At 40.8% G+C, this 13701-nt stretch overlaps 1 protein-coding gene across 2 annotated transcripts in view; it reads right to left on the bottom strand.

Moving 5' to 3' along the window:
- The window catches only part of TTC8 (tetratricopeptide repeat domain 8), a 59251-nt gene that overhangs the window by 34915 nt on the left and 10635 nt on the right, over positions 1 to 13701 (bottom strand). For both annotated transcript variants that reach the window (XM_070798006.1, XM_019969369.2), the window contains 5 exons: positions 7238 to 7358; positions 5867 to 5930; positions 5587 to 5746; positions 5279 to 5368; positions 2763 to 2807 (listed from right to left, as the gene is read on the bottom strand). In XM_070798006.1, the coding sequence (XP_070654107.1) occupies positions 2763 to 2807; positions 5279 to 5368; positions 5587 to 5746; positions 5867 to 5930; positions 7238 to 7358 (480 nt within the window). The remainder of the gene's footprint in view (positions 1 to 2762; positions 2808 to 5278; positions 5369 to 5586; positions 5747 to 5866; positions 5931 to 7237; positions 7359 to 13701) is intronic.

The following is a 13701-nucleotide window of genomic DNA, read 5'->3' as shown; positions in this document are numbered from 1 at the left end:
AGACAACAAAACACCTGTGAATACGTCCAACTAGGTGTCCCAGAGACGCTCCTAGTGATAGCTGGACACAGTGCCCCCAACCACCGAAGTTTAAACAAACAGTCTTCCATTCACTACTGTGAGAGCTGTGACAACGTCAGCATGATGAAATTCAACAGCTTATGGAGATAAAGATCTCAGAATCCCCAATCCACATGCCACTTCAGTTCTGTCAATATTGCCAACACTGCCCCAAAAAGGGAGAGGAAGGGAAAGACTTATTAAGAACCCAAAAGCAAAAAGACATTTTTCCATAAAACAAATCGTTTTTTTCAATGTACCTCCTTTTCTCACTATTATGTAAATGTCAAGATGTAGAACATCTTCAAGATGAAGCTATTCATGAGGATATCATCATCATGACCCATAACTGGCATATGATCTATCAGTTTTCTGAACCCACCGCCTACAACTTCTCCCCTCTCAGACTTCACTCCAGCCACACTGGCCTCCTCAACGTTCCTTAAACGACCCAAGAATGCTGATACCCAGGGCCTCTGCGGTCAGTCTTTCTGACTTAACGTGCTCTTCTTCCACCGAACCACGTGGTTCGTCTTCCTTCCTTTAGGCCTCTGTTTAAACATCTTTTCAAAGTGAACTTTATCAACCGCCTTCTAAGTGAAAGTGAAGTCACTCAGTTGTGTCCAACTCTTTGCGACCCCGTGGACTGTAGCGCAGCAGGCTCCTCTGTCTCTGGGATTTTCCAGGCAATAATACTGGAGTGGGTTGCCATTTCCTTCTTCAGGGGGGTCTTCCCAACCCAGGGATCGAACCCAGGTCTCCCACATTGCAGGCAGATGCTTTACCATCTGACCCACCAGGAAAGCAGCCGCCTTCTACCTCATCTAAAATAATATCATCCTCAATGTCATCATCTATTCCCTTCCCTGGTTTCCCTGCTTTATTTTTATATTACTTATCCCATGACATTTTATATATTTTTAAAATTTGCTAACTGTCTCCGTTCCTTGCCCAACCGGAACGTAATTTCCAAAAGAGCAGAGATTTTGTCTGTTCGCTTCACCCTGTGGTCTCAGGGCCTGGAACAGTGCCTGGCACACTGTGGCGGCTGAGAATGTGCAGGAAGAAAAAATAAACATCTCTGCAATAAATGAATCAATCTTCAACAAGTCAAGAAACTTATGATCTAGTAATTACAAACATTTACTCATTTATAAAAGGGGATGGTATGTGAATGTTTCTTTTTACTGACAATGTAACTATGTGATTTCATATATCACTCTATAATGCTCTGACCAGCTTTATACTGAGTGAAAATGGCATGAACTGTACTTACTTTTATTTACAGCAACGTGCCCAGTTTCTCAGTCATTCCAGCCTTAGTTTCTCTTTTCTCTATGTGACCACATCCACCATCACTCCCTTACAGATAACCACCACACTCAGTATATCTGGCCCGGGCTCTCACCTACATTTTAGGGGCACAGCTTCTGATACATGCAGTGGCATCTCCACTTGGATCGGCTTTCACAATTTCAAACTGAAAATGCCTTTCAGCTTCTTTACAATCTAACCTCCTTCCCTAACAATCCCATGTCTGTTAGTAAAACAATCGCTCTCACAGCATCTTCCACACCAAATCCAGCATCACATTCTGTCACTTCTTTCTGACAATGCCTCAAAATGCTCCCACTATTTAGGATATGGCTTATTTATTTCTCATTCCATATCCTCTTCATGTTTTTACCCTTCTTTTACATTTTCTCCCTCCCTTTCCAAAAAAATCTTACTGGATTTTTACTAATATCATCCCCTGATTTTTCCCCTTGATATCTGGTAATAATATCAGAACCTCACAATTACCTTTCTAACTGTTTCATTGTGTCAATTTTATTTCCTCAGCTAGATTACATGGCTTAGAAGAGGCAGGAAAAAACGTATTTTTATATAGCATAATGGTTGACACATAGAAAACACAACTGAGAAAAACGCTTTTGTCTCCCTGCATACTAAATACATAGGTATAAAGCTTTTTCTGTGAATAAAGAATGACAAAAAACACTATCATTAGACAGTATAGAATTAACTACATTTGATCTCACAAAATCTGTGCAGTTACTACTCGTTTGCATATTAGCATGTAAAAATTACCACAAATGGAGAAGTCATATGCACATAACCTTGAAATTCTCTGTTCAAAGGCTACCAAGATGACTGATTATTGATTACTGTTGAATTTGGGTGATGATTGATGCGAGTTCATTACACTCGCATTATACATTCTACCTGCACATGTTTGAAATTTTCTATCACAAAGTGTTAAACGGGAGAGATGGGAACATTACCAAAAAAACCCAGAAACACAGCATCAATAGGCAGATTCTTTACCACTACGCCGCCAGGACGTCCAATACAGGTGTCAGGAAACTATAATCACTATTCACACCAAAGAGGAAAAGGGACCCACCATGCTATTAGGGTAAAAATAAACTTTAACGAAAACATATTATGCAGCGTTCTCGATTACCCATACCTTGCCCTTTAATGGAGATCGATTGCTCCACCGATCAGGCATAAGTCTTACTACTTCTATAGTTATACAAACTTTCCTGCTGAAACGAACAACGGATTTGAAAGTATGAGTAATTCTCCAATCTTTAATAATTCCAGCTGTTTATACGGTAATAAATAGGACATTTCCAAATCTAAATCCCCCAAATCAGAAAAATTACATTAAAAAATAGTGCAAATTCAAAACTTACAGTCTTAACATCATTTTCATGATGAAAGATATATTCAAACAGAGCCTGTGAAGAAAGAATAAAAAAAATACATTACATTTTATTTTAATGAAGGTGCTCTATTGTTATAGCAAAACCCAAAGGCTATTTTGATAGCAGCTGGATTGAACCAAAATAACAAAGTCCTCTAAAGTGCCTGGAATTTATAAGTAAAGGGTATATCCATACATTTGTTACAATCACTCATTTTAAAACAAGGCTACTTACAACTGATGCCTGTTTTTAAAAATAGGAACTGGAAAGTTCAAGAATACGAACTGGACAGCTCACCAGTTTTTTTCATATTACACATGCTATTTTATCAGAAACAGACAAATGAAAAGACCAACCTTAGGAGTGTCATAAAACTGCATGTATTATACAGTCATTGTGATATTAATAATGACACCTCAGACATGGGAAAATCTGGAAGCTCTTTCTGAAACAAAGCAGAGTTTAACTGCAAAGTAAGATGTTTTTCCTGATATGCAGATGTCTCTATGTGCAGCAAGGCTGAGAACCATTATCCTAATACTGCCCCCAACTCATCTGGATAAATAAGCATCTACCGGACTGCCTCTTGGTGGTACTATATTTATCCATAAATACCATTATTTCACACTTGCAAAGCGTACACTTCTACCCCCGGAAAATATCAAGGTTATTAAGAGAGATCACTTGAAAGCAACCAAAAAAAGAATAAATAAATCAAGATAAAGCCCTCTTTAAAAAATCTATTCCTAATTCTCCATTTGTTCAATTATTTTTTAAAAGGTTATGAGTACAGCTTGCGTCCTGATAAGTTAAGTCAAGGCAAGTTGGAGACCAAAGACAGAGAAACTTGGCATTATTTCCACAACACATTAAATAAGTGCAAAATCTAGTTCAGTTTGAATTTCATAACATAAACCAGGTCTGTCCTGGAAGCATCCTAATTTAATTGAGGGAAATGCCTCCATTGACTACAATCCCTGGTTAGAAAACAGCAATGGTATCAAGTAGCCAATGAGCCACCTCTAATAAATGGCCTGAAAAGATAAGCAATCAGATATTCCTCATAAAGGTAAAAGAAATAAGTAAAACTTTATGACTACTAAATCAAGTTGACTAGACCACTATCAAATAAGAAATGAAGAAAAATATCATTGGCATTGTTACCATCTGATTTCCTGTTTACCAGCTAGCATTCTTTTTTCTGACTTAAGTTTCAAGTCTGTATGGCTAGAGTTCTTTTTCGCCTTCCCTAGAATGTTTGTGTGTGAAAGTCGCTCAGTCGTGTCCAACTCTTTGTGAGCCCATGGACTACTCAGTCTATGGAATTCTCCAGGCCAGAACACTGGAGTGGGTAGCCTTTCCCTTCTCCAGGGGATCTTCCCAACCCAGGGATCAAACCCAGGTCTCCTGCCTTGCAGGCGGATTCTTTACCAGCCACAAGGAAAGTCCCTAGAATGTTTAACATTTAGTAAATGTTAAACGCCAGTAGAACTAATAATAGGAACAAGCTCAGCACTCATGCACAGAATTCACAGAATTACAGCTAAAAACCTGAGCTAGGCTTATACCAGTTTCTGGAAACTAACTGCTCCTGGCTCTGAATTATTCTATGCTCACCTTCAAATTCTTTTCTACTGGAAAGGTCAGGAACATCCTTCTTTATATTCCTCCCCCTCCCCTTTCTTTCTATTACTCTTTGTCTTTAATTTAGAAAAGAATTTAATAGTTAGTTGGCTTGCCATTGTCTGGCTTAAGTAATCTTTATTGAGATGTCAGATTAATTACTAATTAGAAAGAGAACATTTTTCTATCTTCTTTTTGACAGTTCTAAAATCCTACAAGGATAGAAAATTATTTTTCTGAGAATAGTCCAAGCTAAAAAAGAAAAATACACACACATACAGATGACACCCTAAACGTCATTACCCAAAGATGGTGCTGTGTATCTGCTTTGTTACGAATTGCTATTCTTTATTAGGAGAAAATGAACTTCCTATTATGATAGTATATATGCTTTATTTCTGATTGACTTTCCTTAATACTAAAAGAAAGTTCAGATATTAATTAAACATTTCCATTTCAATCAAGGCAAAGTCTTTTTTCTTCACAAATTTTTATCCATTTCCTGCAATGCTATTATGATAAGTCCCTCATAGTTCAGTTGGTAAAGAATCCACCTGCAATGCAGGAGACCCTGGTTCTATTCCTGGGCCAGGAAGATCAGCTGGAGAAGGGATAGGCTATACCCACTCCAGTATTCTTGGGGTGCCCCTGTGGCTCAACTGGTAAAGAATCCACCTGCAATGCAGGAGACCTGGTTTCAATCTCTGGGTTGGGAAGATCCCTTGGAGAAGGGAAAGGTTACCCACTCCAGTATTCTGGCCTGGAGAATTATGGACTGTATAGTCCATGGGGTTGCAAAGAGTCGGACACGACTGAGTGACGCGACTTTAACTTTCACTTTGAACATCACTTCATAACATAAAATAACTTTAAGTACATACCTTTGCCAATTTAGGTTTCTGGGCATATTTTGCTAAATTCAGTCTAGATAAATTTATGAAAGGTCCATCAGGACTTGTAAGCATGGAAGCCTGTGGGGAGAAATGACAGAACAAGAAAAACTGAAACTTTCTCTTGAAACAAAAATTGAATTTAACATTCATAAAATTATAAATCCAACACAGGTAAAAAAGAATCACCTTCAAAAATCTTCCATATAATTCCCTACTATAAAAAGAGTGGAAAATGATGCAACATTACATAAATTACTTTGGTCATCCAAGGCTACGGTGCAGCTGCCGGAACTTACCGTTCCCAGCCTGACAAACCTCCCGGACGAGCTGGCGATGGGGCGGGCGGTGTAGGCGGTCCTCGGCGTTTTGATGGCCTGCTCTATAGTGCCTGGCCTTCCGCTTTGCGTGCTGGGCCTCAGGAAACCTGTAATGGGTCTTCCAGCTTGAGTGACTGGCCTGCGAAGATTGTAAATCGTTAGTGTCCGACGAAGATCTAGAGAGGAAGGCTCTCACACAGTCTGGCCGGTATTTGGCGGTGGCGGCGGGGGTGGATGAAACAGGAGTGCACTGCCGTACCTGACAGCCGGGCTCGGCCCTCCTGTCTGATTAGTCCCGGGGAGTTTCAGAGACGTTCCAGGGCCTAGGAGATCAGACGGCAAGTTCAATTCACGTATTATTTATAAATCTGTAAAAACTGTCCGCTAATGCAATTTTCACGAGTGCGCTGGCCTGACGGAAAAGACCTTAACAACAAGAACTGAACCTAGTAAGATGTGTTTGGTTCATATTTACTGAGTACCTATGTTACTTTTGTTATCACATTTAATCTTCACACTAATTCTGTAGGGTACATAGTACTAACCCATTTAGCAAAGGCTTAGAGACTTAGGTAAACAGGTCAACCTGTTAGCAGAGCCAGCATTCACACTCAAGATAAGACGGGGTCCAAAGCTCTGACGCATTAAAAAGAGAGTTCTATACTCCCAGGTGGTGCTCATGGTAAAGATCCTGCCTGCCAAAGAAGGTAAGACATAAGAGACCCTGCTTCAATCCCTGGGTTGGGAAGATCCCCTGGAGAAGGAAACAGCAACCTACTCCAATATTCTTGCCTGGAGAAGCCCATGGACAGAGAAGTCTAGCAGGCTGAAGTCCACAGGGTCACATGGAGCCGGACACGACTGAAGCGACTTAGCAGCAGCATACTCATTGTTTATTTTTCATGCAAACTTCTTCTCCCAGGAAAAGATCATTTACCCCCAATATCTAGAATTTAGATATTTTAACTCCAAAAGACCAAATGATAGGGAAAAGAGACACTTTAAAACAGCTATTACCTTCCAAACATGTATAAATGACTGACCACTGTCACAACTAAGAAATTCCTAGCAAGACCCCCAGATGTCATGGTAATCACCCAATGCCATTCACAGCAGCACACCTGCGGGCTGGGACTAGGCCACTGTGACAGTCGTGATGGGCATTCTCTGCCAAGCCAATCAATCACTCCACCACCTCACATCATGCATCACAGCAAAGCATCTTCAGTTACTACAAGGAAGTGATGCTTTCATATGGTCAATGTTTAAAAATCCTTTTAGAACACTGCTGTTGTTTGGATGCTTTCCTGTGTTTACAGACTCTTGGATAAACAATCTTTCGTTATATTAGATCAGACTGAATGCATTTTTATAAAACATTTTTAAAACGTATAATTTCTATTGAAAAATAGTTAAACATCAGTCTCATACTTTGAGATAATACAATTGAATTGTGCTTTTGTACTGTTTAGGCAGAATAGAGGCCATTTACTTGAGGTAGTATTTTTTCACATATACACACTTCATGTATATAATGTCTTATTTTTATTACCAAAAACAAAAGCATATACAGAGCATTTTGCGCCTCCTAATGGCATTTCATTTACTTAACTGAAAAATCAATACTTACGGGGAACTTGAGCAATAGCATTCTCATCCAGTATCATTTCTGCGATTCCTTCCTCATCTACGTCGATTTCATCCACGTACACCATTTCAGTCAGTGCTCGTGCTTTCAAAATCCAGGCTGCCTAATAAGCATGGATAAGACAGAGCATATCTTAACTCGCACTGGAAGTAGTGCAAAGCCTGGGAAGCTAACCACCCTTCATCATTGTCTAATTTTACCAAGCATATTTACCACACAGTGCATAATACTGATTTAAAGGGCGATGTCGAGAGGCTAACACAAGAAGACAGGGTCATTATTCACCAAGAAACAACCTGTATGTATCAACTACCTAAAACACGGCAGGGAGGCGACTGCCTGGCGCTCTTCTAACACGCCTTTTTAGAAGTGAAAGAAGAGCTTTATAGAAAGCTTTACTAGAATAGTAACTTCAGAACAAATGAATAAAGCTACAACCACAGGGTCCTGTCTTCCCCCTCCAGAGCTACACCCTTCACGAAAACTTTCCTGATGGTTGAACTCTAAACCTACTTCCCTCTTACCTTTCTCATAAAGCAGTCTCTTGATACTTATATTATTATGTATGTACCGTATTTGACAAACACTCTAATTCCCTGGGCATCTGTTTGCCCTCCCTTTCCCCAGAACACAAGCTTTTTTACCTTGTTCACTTTGAATTTTCCGTAACACCTATGGTTTTTGTACATAATAGGTGTTTCAAAACTGTTGACTTGAACTAAGATCAATTTTTGCCACTTTTTAGTAACTAATCAACACAATCTCAGTTGTTTTGTGATCTAGTCAGTAGAAACCCTGCTAGAGAGTGGAAGAAAAAAAAATTGAAAAGATAATTAAGGAGTTTAGAAAATATCTTACCAGCTTTGCTTTACCTTGAGAAATCAGACGTAAAGCTGTGCACAACTGAATACCTTACTAAACATTTAAAACTGCCTGAACACAAAAGTTTATCTTTCTGCCTCAATAGAAAAGTGAAAGTGAAAGTCACTCAATCATGACTCTTTGGGACCCCCATAGACTGTAGCCCACCAGGCTCCTCTGTCCATGGGATTCTCCAGGCAAGAGTACTGGAGTGGGTTGCCATGCCCTCCTCCAGGGATCTTCCTGACCCAGGGATTGAACCCGGGTCTCCTGCATTGAGAGCAGATTCTTTACCGTCTGAGCCACCAGGGAAGCCCAAACATTTATTAAACACTTAAAACTGCTTCAGCAGAAAAGTTTGCCTTTCTGCCTCAATAGAAGCAGAGAGCAGTAAAGCTTGGTACCCTGTGGAAGCTGTGGGGAGAAGGGCACCCTTGAAGCAGCAGTACAGGACAGACTCTCAAGTGGAAAGGAAAAATTAAAAAAAAGAAAAAATAAAGTGGAGAGGAGGTAGCAGCAAGGAGAGGGGTTACTCCTCATCACCCTAGGAACCGGGCTGTGAAGCATGCTGCAGGCGGACAAAGGGACAGAGAGAGGAACAGACAGAGGCAATGAGATGTCCAAAGGGCCCTTATCAAGACCTCGAGATGTGCTCAGTCATCAGCGTGTACTGATGGAGCGCCTCATTACATAGCATTGTGCTACAGGTTCCGAGAAGGAAACACAAGCACCTTCAAACATGGATCCTAATTTCCCTGAAGGTATCACCTACTGGATTAAACAACAGGGCCAAGGAGCGCATGACATGTGACAAATGTGCGACATGGAAAATAGTTTTACAAGAATTAGAAAGCAGAGCTGCTCTTGTGGGCTGAAGGAACTGGAATTTTTTTTTTTTTTTCAATTTTTAAAGAATAAAAGAAACTCCTCAGGCTTTCATTTTAATGGGAACAAAGAAGGCTGACTTCACAACATATTTAGGCTCCTTGAGTGAAATTACATGTAACTAGATTGTGGGATTTGGGGCTCGTACTTTTCTGGCTGAGGTTTACTGGATTCTTATCAGATAACTTAGAATAAAATATTTCAAATGTTATGCATAAATTCAGCACAATTAAATGGGCAAAACATGGGCCCAAAGAACTGATTTGTTTGTTAGAAAAAGTCAGTTTCAGTTGGAACTGCATCTAACTGTGAGAGCCACCAAAGGGTAGAAACCTGAGATTTTCACACACAAAAAAGATGAGGAAAGTTGCCAGATCTATACAGCTGTCCGCAGGGGTCACAGAAGTTGTTGATGGCTTGGACTTATGGTTTAACTTTGAGGATGAAAGAAAGTAATCCTGATTTATCTTTAAGTCCTCACAGTTTATGCTGCTCTCCAAGTATCGGAAGGCTTTTTTTCAAAAGGGTATTCTTCGCTCAGCACCCTCTGGCAGACGGGAAGGACTGCGGCACTTTCTCTTCACACAGGAAAGCAAGACACGGGCCTCACTGGTTCCTTCTCACATTCCCAGGGGGCACACACTGCACCCAAGGTCCTAAGAACTGAGCTGGGTAGGCCACAGCCCAGGTTCTAGCTTCTAAGAATTTCAGTGTTACAGTTCAGTTCAGTTCAGTCACTCAGTTGTGTCCGACTCTTTGCGACCCCATGAATCACAGCACGCCAGGCCTCCCTGTCCATCACCAACTCCGGGAGTTTACCCAAACTCATGTCCATCAAGTCGGTGATGCCATCCAGCCATCTCATCCTCTGTCATCCCCTTCTCCTCCTGCCCCCAATCCCTCCCAGCATCAAGGTCTTTTCCAGTGAGTCAACTCTTCACATCAGGTGGCCAAAGTACTGGAGTTTCAGCTTCATCATGAGTCCTTCCAATGAACACCCAGGGCTGATGTCCTTCAGGGTGGACTGGTTGGATCTCCTTGCAGTCCAAGGGACTCTCAAGAGTCTTCTCCAACACCACAGTTCAAAAGCATCAATTCTTCTGCACTCAGCTTTCTTTATAGTCCATCTCTCACATCCGTACATGACCACTGGAAAAACCATAGCCTTGACTAGACAGACCTTTGTGGGCAAAGTAATGTCTCTGCTTTTGAATATGCTATCTAGGTTGGTCATAACTTTCCTTCCAAGGAGTAAGCATCTTTTAATTTCATGGCTGCAATCACCATCTGCAGTGACTTTGGAGCCCCCCCAAAAATAAAGTCTGCCACTATTTCCACATCTATTTCCCAGGAAGTGATGGGACCAGATGCCATGATCTTAGTTTTCTAAATGTTGAGCTTTAAGCCCACTTTTTCACTCTCTTTTACTTTCATCAAGAGGCTTTTTAGTTCCTCTTCACTTTCTACTATAAGGGTGGTATCATCTGCATATCTGAGGTTATTGATATCAGTGTTACAGGCAGGGTATAAAAACAAAAATCTGGAACATGGCAGAGAAAGGCACCCAAATGCCTTGTCAGTTCAGTTCAGTCGTTCAGTCACGTCCAACTCTTTGCAACCTCATGGAGTGCAGCACAACAAGCCTCCCTGTCCATCACCAATTCCCGGAGTTTACTCAAACTCATGTCCATTGAGTTGGTGATGCCATCCAACCATCTCATCCTCTGTTGTCCCCTTCTCCTCCCGCCTTCAGTCTTTCCCAGCATCAGGGTCTTTTCAAATGAGTCTGTTCTTCGCATCAGGTGGCCAAAGTATTGGCGCTTCAGCTTCAGTATCAGTCCTTCCAATGAACACCCAGGCTTGATTTCCTTTAGGATGGACTGGTTTGATCTCCTTGCAGTCCAAGGGATTCTCAAGAGTCTTCTCCAACACCACAGTTCAAAAGCATCAATTCTTCTGCACTCAGCTTTCTTTATAGTCCAACTCTCACATCCATACATGACTATTGGAAAAACCATAGCATTGACTAGACGGACCTTTGTTAGCAAAGTAATGTCTCTGGTTTTTAATATGGTGTCTAGGTTGGTCATAACTTTTCTTTCAAGGAGCAAGCGTCTTTTAATGTCATGGCTGTAGTCACCATCTGCAGTGATTTTGGAGTCCAAAAAATGAAGTCTGCCACTGTTTCCCCATCTATTTGCCATGAAGTGATGGGACCGGATGCTTTGGGGTGGGGGGAAAGGTGAAGAGTTCGGCACCCAGGCCAAGACACGAGAGCGAGTGCCAGGCGACACAGGTGAGGAAGAGGAGGAAGCCCCACTTTGGAGCTGATCTGGACAAAGTAAAGGGCCGGGCTCAGCTGAGGAGAAGCTGCTTGGCAAGAAGCTGGAGGGAGAGTCAAGGGCAAACGCGGGACCCTGTGTGCGCGGAGAGGGGTGCGGACTTCCCCCCTGAGGAGGGGCTAGTAAAATTTCAGGAGGACAGGGAGTCCCCTACGTACGAAGGAGTTTAGTCCCAAGAGCACAGAGGTCCAATCTGTTCCTACGTCCCACAAGTTAGCCTAGGTACCCAGCGAACACAACCGGCTATAAAGTACTGTGCTGTTACGTAGCTTTATGATGCTGTTCACACAAATAACACGTAAAAAAACAAAGCAGCTTTAATCTTACAGTACAGGACCTTGAAAAGGACAGTAGTACAGCAGCTGGCACTCAAGGGCCGGCAGCGAGTCAACAGGCAAGTGGAGTTACCACCCGGAGGAGGTAGACGAAGCGGAAGAGGGCGGAGCTGAAAGGCTCGTCAGGGCGGGAGCTGCGGCGGCGCAGCATCACCTATGCTGACGTCACTCACGCTCACGCAGCGTCACGCTCACGCAGCGTCACGCTCACGCAGCGTCACTCACACTGACGCAACTGAACACACATGCGCCCGATGGCACGTCTGCAGGTTCACAACCCAAAGGCTCGTGTGTAGGGGGCATAACATATGATTTGGAACCCGAGTTAAATTAACTTTCTAAAAGTCAAGTTTTTATTAGTGTACTATCATTGAGACAGTTGGATATTAATTATCAATACACATATTTTGTAAAACCATTTTCATACGCATACTGTCACCTCAGAGTCCAATCCATCAGGCTTCTTGACCTCCATCCTCCTACTAAACTCTCAAATATTAAGGGCAGCTTTTTTTATATAAGGATAGGAAAGTAAATCCACTATTCCCCCCTCAGCAAATGAATATATGCTTCAGAAGCCAAATAGGAAGATTTATTTTTTAAATTTTTATTCCATAAGAATTCATTTTTTCCAAAAAGTAAATAGATTTATATTTGTTTCATTTTCCTAAATCTCATTCTTAAGTAGAAATAATCATGTGAATTCTTGATATTTAAATATCTGCAATAAAATCTTAAACAATTAATTTTAAATTTTATCAGTATTTGAGAATATTAATATTCCTAACTTTACTTCTATCCTGACAAAAAATGCCCTTGAAAATCATATATATCACTGCTTGATTAAACATCAGATTGTATTCAAGGAACTGCTCTGGGCAATAGGAACAATTCATGCAATTTTAATGAAAACATCTTATTTTGGAGGAAAGCCACGTACGTTTTACAACTCTGAATTCCTCTGCCTGTTTAAATTTTTAAGTTCAAAACTAACTGGTGAAATAAAATGCATAACAAAGCAAATTGGTAATCCTACACTACCACTAGAATCTAAATAAAATTGCAAATTGTTTTTATCAGATACACTTAACTCGTTAATAAATGATAGGGTTGTGTGGTTTATGCAAATAAATTTGAATACTGATGATAAATTGGAAGTACTGTGAAATTGATAAAATAACAGATGCTTAGGAGTTTTTTCATAGAAAAACAGAGATTCTCCTTGATAAATGAGTAATTATCACATCAATTATTTCCCTTTTTATCTGTGAAACATAATCCCAACTCATTCACCTACTGAGTTAGTCTACAGGACATTACTCTAGAGGCAAATATCTGCCTGCTAACATCAGGAAAATATTGACTTACTTGTACTGCATTCTGGGAGGTTAACCCAATTTTAGTGATAAAAATAGACAAATGAAAAGGTTAAAACTCTACTGACTGAGTAAAACATGTTTAAATTGTTCTGTTCCTCTTCATACAGAACGCAAAGCCGTGTAAGGCCTAAGGCTGGTGACAAACAATTCTCCTAAGTTATTCTTAGGATAAAGCCACCAAAAGAACGGTCTGTCTAACCTCACTTAGACATCACGACAATCAGTAACAACTGACACTCTGCCTACTCTATGAGAATGAAAACTCAGGCACAAAATGTTGAGTTGTTATTGTAAAGCCTCATTCACTTTGAACTGGTTAAAACCTGAGAGAGCGCAAAGGCGCAAAGTCTGAATAGTGAGCTCAAAAGAATCCAGTCAGCCCTGCTCCCTTCTGATTCTTTTAGATCACGGTCCAATTAAGTCAACAGGAACAGGACAGGACATACCAAATGCAGGTCCTTCACCAAGTCCTTGTGCTGGTTTTGAAACTTTCAAATCCCACGTAAAGTTTTAAAACCAGACCAACAATGCAAACGGTTGATGTTTTAATTTAATCTTAATTTTAATCAAAATCTTGCAAAATTACTGAAAACAAAAGGCACATTACTTACTCTGCTTATTATACTTTAGGTACCTCTTATGAC

This window comes from Bos indicus, chromosome 10, assembly GCF_029378745.1.
Source record: "Bos indicus isolate NIAB-ARS_2022 breed Sahiwal x Tharparkar chromosome 10, NIAB-ARS_B.indTharparkar_mat_pri_1.0, whole genome shotgun sequence".
Lineage (NCBI taxonomy): Eukaryota > Metazoa > Chordata > Mammalia > Artiodactyla > Bovidae > Bos > Bos indicus.
This window is presented reverse-complemented; position numbering and strand designations above follow the sequence as displayed.